The sequence below is a fragment of the Diabrotica virgifera genome, chromosome 1, assembly GCF_917563875.1.
Source record: "Diabrotica virgifera virgifera chromosome 1, PGI_DIABVI_V3a".
NCBI classification, from domain to species: Eukaryota; Metazoa; Arthropoda; class Insecta; order Coleoptera; family Chrysomelidae; genus Diabrotica; species Diabrotica virgifera.
The window spans coordinates 226209244-226215586 of NC_065443.1; the positions used below are offsets into that span (position 1 = coordinate 226209244).

Consider the following 6343-nt stretch of genomic DNA (forward strand, 5'->3'; position numbering starts at 1 on the left):
TTCAATAACAATAAAGGTTATAATTAATTTCTACAAAACACAATGCTAATATACAGGTTGTTCCATTAAAAAAATGAGAACATTTTATAGTTGCAAATAGTGACCAAACTATATATTGTATAAAGATGAATGCGTTTTAGGTCTGGATCCCGCGTATGAAAAAAAAGTTGATTAATAGCAAGCTGAAAATTTGTTAATAGCTTAAGGGTGTCTAGTCGGATAAACTTTGATATATGGGAACACTGGAACAGGGGCAGTTGTAATTGTGGAACAGGTTAAAAATTTGGAACGGTCAGACCACGAAAACGGCACTTTTATTTTATCCGACAGAATAGACTTAAACTCTCCGAACAGAGATTAAACTGTCATGCAAAAATCAGACTGCTATTTATCACCTGTCATAATTCCTGTCATTTGACATATTCTACATGTTCCACTCATTAAAACGCCCATTTGGTGATAAATAGCAGTCTGATTTTTGCATGAGAGTTTAATCTCTGTTCGGAGAGTTTAAGTCTGTTCTGTCGGACAAAATACATGTGCCGTTTTCATGGTCTGACCGTTCCAAATTTTTAACCTGCTCCACAATTAAAACTTCCCCTGTTCCAGTGTTCCCATATATCAAAGTTTGTCCGACTAGACACCCTTAAGCTATTAACAAATTTTCAGCTTGTTATTAATCAACTTTTTTTTTCATACGCGGGATCCAGACCTATTTCGTTTACTGCTCAGTAAACATCCTCAGTTCATCTACAAATGAGTGTTATAAACAAAAAACATCAAAAGAAAAGTAAAAAAGTAGCTAGTATTACCTTAAAAGACATGTAGCTTAAATCCGATGTATAAGTAAAAAATATCTTATCAAATGAACCATTGAGACACGTAAAACCCACATAACAATGATGTTCGTATCATGTTCTAAGCATATAATACCAACATTCGTCGGAGTATATTCTTTTTAGTATATGCGTAGTACAATCATAGCATGTACCTTAAAAAACATTCTAAATTTCACATTCTTTGCATATACATTAAAGTATATTCTCGTACCGAATATACTGAGTACATTCGTGTACGTAGTAACTCGGAATATTCGTAAAAGTTTATTCTTAGAATATACCTTTATCGAGTATTCTTAGCACATACTTATAAGTAGATACTTTTAAAATATCTTAAAAATAATATTTATGTATAGGAAGTATAATATTAGCCTTGTAGATTATCAACGTCGTTATATTTTAGACTAATTAATAAAATTTATGTATGTAGGTAGTATTGGACGAATTTCATTTCAAAATTGTTGTATGGTAAAAAAGTTTAAACATTAATTGTATTACCGTTTATTATTAAAAATTCGTTTTCATAATTGAAATACCATTTCGAGTTTATCACGAGTATTTTTACATCGTTGGAATTTGAATTTAGGTACATTCAATTCAATACGAGAGGCTGTGATACGGGCCATTCCAGAACCAAAGCATGCCAAAACCCACAACCAAAGGCTTTGGTGTTGCCAACCATCGAGTAAGCTTTTTCCGTCAACCTTAAAAATTCCCACTTTTATAAAAAAATTCCCTCCTGTTTACAAAATCTGAGAAGATATGTTTAATTATTTTCAAATATTTTGATTTTTTTTTTAATAATTTACAATTTGGACTGGAACAAAAATTCCCCTTTGAGTTAACTTTTCCCTTTATCACCTTTTATGTTGAAAATTCCCGCAAAAAGTGAAATTTCCCTCCGTTTGGCAACACACACCGGTGCACCGATGTTGTTATTCCACTTCCACAATACATATCCCCCTAACCCCGTCTTGTCATATTCTGACCATTTCTTACCTGAATGGATCAGGGTAGGAAACAACGGTAAAATATGAAATCGAAAATATGTATCTATGCAGTGTGGCAGTGTTAAGGATGAAGATGAAGACGAATGATAATAAAGTAATAGGACTAAAGAACATACATATAATCTCTTTATTTTGTTTGCAGTGCTTCAAAATAGGTATAATCTATTTTGGTAACTCAATATTATTCAATAAATACATATAAGTAAGTACATATAAGTATATAAATTTTAGTTGCTCATACATAGTTTAGTTTAGCTAAATATTATAATATAATAGTTTATATAGATAACTAAAATTTATAAATATGTACTTACTTTTTAAGTAATATTGCAGAATGTAGGTACTAACGACATTCTCATTTGCCATTAAAATATGTAAATATAATAGGTATTTGGTAGAACCAGTAGAACCTAAGATGAGATTAGGTGATGCTGAAAACATACTTCTGAGCAATATAACACTTGATAGCACTTTCTTAGAATATCCTTAAAAATATATTCTTCTAATAAAAAGATGTGCAATAGTACGTTCTAAGTATATAAATAGAAGGTTTAGAGCACTTCCTTGGAATATTCTAAAAAGTACGTTCTTAGTATAAACTAAAAAGATGTGCGGTAGTACGTTCTAAGTATATAAATAGGAGGTTTATAGCACGTCCTTGGAATGTTCTAAAAAGTATATTTTTAGTATATACTGAAAAGAAGTGCGGTAGTACATTCTAAGTATATACATAGAACGTTTAAGTACTGTAATGTAGTATATACTCAGTATGTGCTCTGCACATTCGCAATGGTAATTACGCATATTCTTAGTATATACTTTTTCTGAAAAGTATGTTCTATGAATCTACTAAGAACATGAAATTGTTATGTGGGAATGTACATGTTCTACGTTCTCTTTTCAGTTCCTTCATCCTTTATTCTATATTATACGAGATATGTCAAAACATATTATGTTTTTATTTCATATTATGAATTCCGCTCAAGAGTAAAGTACCTACCTTTATACTTTACAATGTTTAAATTAGAAAGATATAATTGCACATTAAAACATAATTTTTAATTCTAAACAATTTTTCGTAATAACAATTTTACATAAATTATGAATTTAAATACGCAAATAAACAAAGTTTTCGTTATGATAATGCTAGCTTGTTTCTAATAATCCCAAAATATTTTAGGGCGATTCGGGAGGTCCTTTAGAATATAATGGCGTACTGTTGGGAATTGTGTCTGGCGGTGATGGTAGAAGGAATCGATTCATATACTACACGGAAATCGCATTCTTTCGTTCATGGATAAAAAGTAAAACTGGTGTATAATATAGATATGATAATACTTCTTGCATCCGTAAACCGTTAGTGGAATTTGTAGGTATTAATTTACTGTTGTTTGTTCTAATAAAATATGTTTATAAACCCATTATTTTTTTGTTACCTTTGATTAGAGTAAATTTATGGAATTATAGACATATTGCTGTAAGGTTCTAATCACGTGGCTTATCCTTTTTGAAATCCACGATTGACTTAGAATCTTGAAGAGGTCAACCTTAACTAAAGTGTCTCTTCTTCACCACCACAAAGACAATCATGGAGATCTCTACCCTGCCTAGCTCTTCTCAGAGTTAGTTCGGCTAAGCCCTAGGACAAATAATGGTAGCAAGAACGAACACAAAGGAGATCAAAGCATAAGACAAAAATTTAAATAGGTAAACATTTTATTTAAGAAATAAATGAACTTGCCTCTATGTTACAGGAAGTTCTATACAAAATCGCTGAAGGCCTAAAAACGGTGACTGAAGGTCCAAATATAAAAATGTGGTTGAAGGCCCAAAGATAAAAATGTGGCTAAATGCCCAAAGGTTACTGAAGGCTCTAATATTTAAAGAAAAATATCTGCATGAAACACTTAACTTGCATATAGGGCTTCTGGAGGATAAGTAGACGGTGTTCCAGATCTGGAATGCATCCGGTAGAATGCAGGCTTTATCGCTGGCTCATTTTTCTAAAACGAGGAGCCAGAATGCAGGCTTTATTGCTGGTTCATTTTTCTAATAAGAGGTGCCAGAATGTAGACTCTATTGCTGGTTCGTTTTTCTAATGCGAAGAGCCGGAATGCAGGCTCTATTGCTGGTCCATTTTTCTAATAAAAGGAAGACCAGGAAGTCCCAAGAAGACCCAAGTTACAGTAGGTCGGAAAATATGTACTTATGTCGATTTATATTTTGGAGCATGTTGAGCAGTTGACGACGAAAGAGACTTATTGTGGTCGGGGCGAAATATTTAAAGATTTGAAGTCGCAAGAAGTAGTAGTCTGGGCTGATTATCGGAGAATAGGCCATTTTTGGGAAAAGTTATTTACCAGCAATTTTATTGCCGGAATCGAATTATTAGATCCTATATATTATTAATATAGGTATGCAAAGTCCGCAAATAGTGTGCTACTTTTTTTATAAACAAAAGGGCGCCCGAAAATCGTGTTTTTTTCAATTTTTGCTCTAAACTCCAAAGATTTTAACTTAACACCAAAAACACTCAAATAGAAATTCACCGCAATTAAATTCTGCATAGAGACGTGTTTTTTCCTATTTACTTCGACGAAAACTTTCCCCGGAAAAAGCGGGTTTTTCCAACAAAATCTTTAATTTTCAACTAAAGTTTTAGATAAGAAATTGTTAATCAATAATTAAATAACTTGCTAATGTAAAAGCCTTTTTCGTATAGATTATAATTCCAGAAGCCGATGGAAATTTAATGAACAGTTTAGCAACAATTGAATTGTTAATTAAAAACTTACGGTCGCTATAATAACGACAATAATTATGATGCAAAGAATAACTATGATTTTTTCATAAAAAGACACTATATCTATCTAACGTACTTTACAGAATTGAAATTGGACAATTTAAGCAGCCTCAGGAATATTTTAAAATTATAAAGAATTTTTTGGCTTATAAACAAATAGAATATCTCGGGAAATATTAGACCAAATTAAATTGTAAAAACGGTATTCGAAAAACAGCGGCAGGACTCTTCTTCTAAAAGAAAAAACGTTTAGTTATGATGAGTAGTTCCTGAGATACAACCGGTCAAAATTAACCGGAATTTACGTCAAAGATATAAACAATAGGATCATAATTTTCAAACTATCACCTTTTTATTTTTATCCCCTTTCTCCACACCAATTTTCATATCCTTAAATACTCATAACATATATTATTATAATAAAAACTCTCGATAATACGTGTGAAAATTGCCAAAAATAGCAAAATTCCAATCAAAAATTAGGTTGGAGAAAATGTAACCCTCAAAGTTCAAAATCGGTATACGTTAAAAAAATGCATTTTCTCGGCTTTCCATGGAGCAACTTCCTTCATTCTTTTTTGTTCCCAAGTAACTCGAGTAGAGCCATCGAACTAATGCATCATTAAATGTCAAACTTGCTTTTGTTTGGTTATAATAAATTAATTAATTTATTATAACACAAAATTTTAATTTGTTTAAATAAAAATTGTTTAAATAATTATACAACTTTCAAATGAGAATATTTATGTTTTTAACGTTAAAAGGTACACTTGTAGTAAGTTTATCTAAAAAAAGCCTACAACTGGAAAAACTATGTAGTTTTCTGTCCTTATAAATAAATTAATCCATTATAACAAAACAAAAGCAAGTTTGACATTTAATAATGCGTTAGTTCGATGGCTGTACTCGAGTTATTAGGGGACAAAAAAAAAGAATGAAGCAAATTGCTCCATGGAAAGCCGAGAAAATGCATTTTTTCAACGTATACCGATTTTGAACTTTGAGGGTTACATTTTCTCCAACTTAATTTTTGATTGGAGTTTTGCTATTTTTGGCAATTTTCACACGTATTATTGATAGTTTTTATTATAATAATATATATTATGAGTATTTTAAGGATATGAAAATTGGTGTGGAGAAAGAGGACAAAAATTAAAAGGTGATGGTTTGAAAATTATGATCCTGTTGTTTATATCTTTGCCGTAAATTCCGGTCAACTTTGACCGGTTGTATCTCAGGAACCACTCGTCATAATTAAACGTTTCTTCTTTTAAAAGAAGCGTCCTGCCGCTGTTTTTCGAATACTGTTTTTACGATTTAATTTAGTTTAATACTTACCGAGATATTCTATTTGTTTATAAGCCAAAAAATTGTTTATAATTTTAAAATATTCCTGAGGCCGCTTAAATAGCCCAATTTCAATTATATAAAGTACATTAGATATGTATAGTGTCTTTTTTATGAAAAAATTATAGTTATTCTTATGCATCATGATTATTGTCGTTATTATAGCGACCGTAAATGTTTAAGTAACAAATCATTATTGCTAAACTGTTGATTCAATTTCCATCGGCTTCTGGAATTATAATCTATATGAAAAGTGATTTTACATTACCAAGTAATTTAATTATTGATTAACAATTACTTATCTAAAATTTTAGTTGAAAATTAAAGATTTTGTTGGAAAACCC

The 6343-nt window shown here is 30.8% G+C and overlaps 1 protein-coding gene across 4 annotated transcripts in view; it reads left to right on the forward strand.

Moving 5' to 3' along the window:
* Nucleotides 1–3268, forward strand: part of LOC126879032 (trypsin-7-like) — a 111391-nt gene extending 108123 nt beyond the window's left edge. For all 4 annotated transcript variants that reach the window (XM_050641915.1, XM_050641916.1, XM_050641918.1 and 1 more), the window contains one exon: nucleotides 3030–3268. In XM_050641915.1, coding sequence (XP_050497872.1) covers nucleotides 3030–3170 — 141 coding nt within the window. In that variant the 3' untranslated portion in view covers nucleotides 3171–3268. The remainder of the gene's footprint in view (nucleotides 1–3029) is intronic.
* Nucleotides 3269–6343: the final 3075 nt, after the last annotated feature.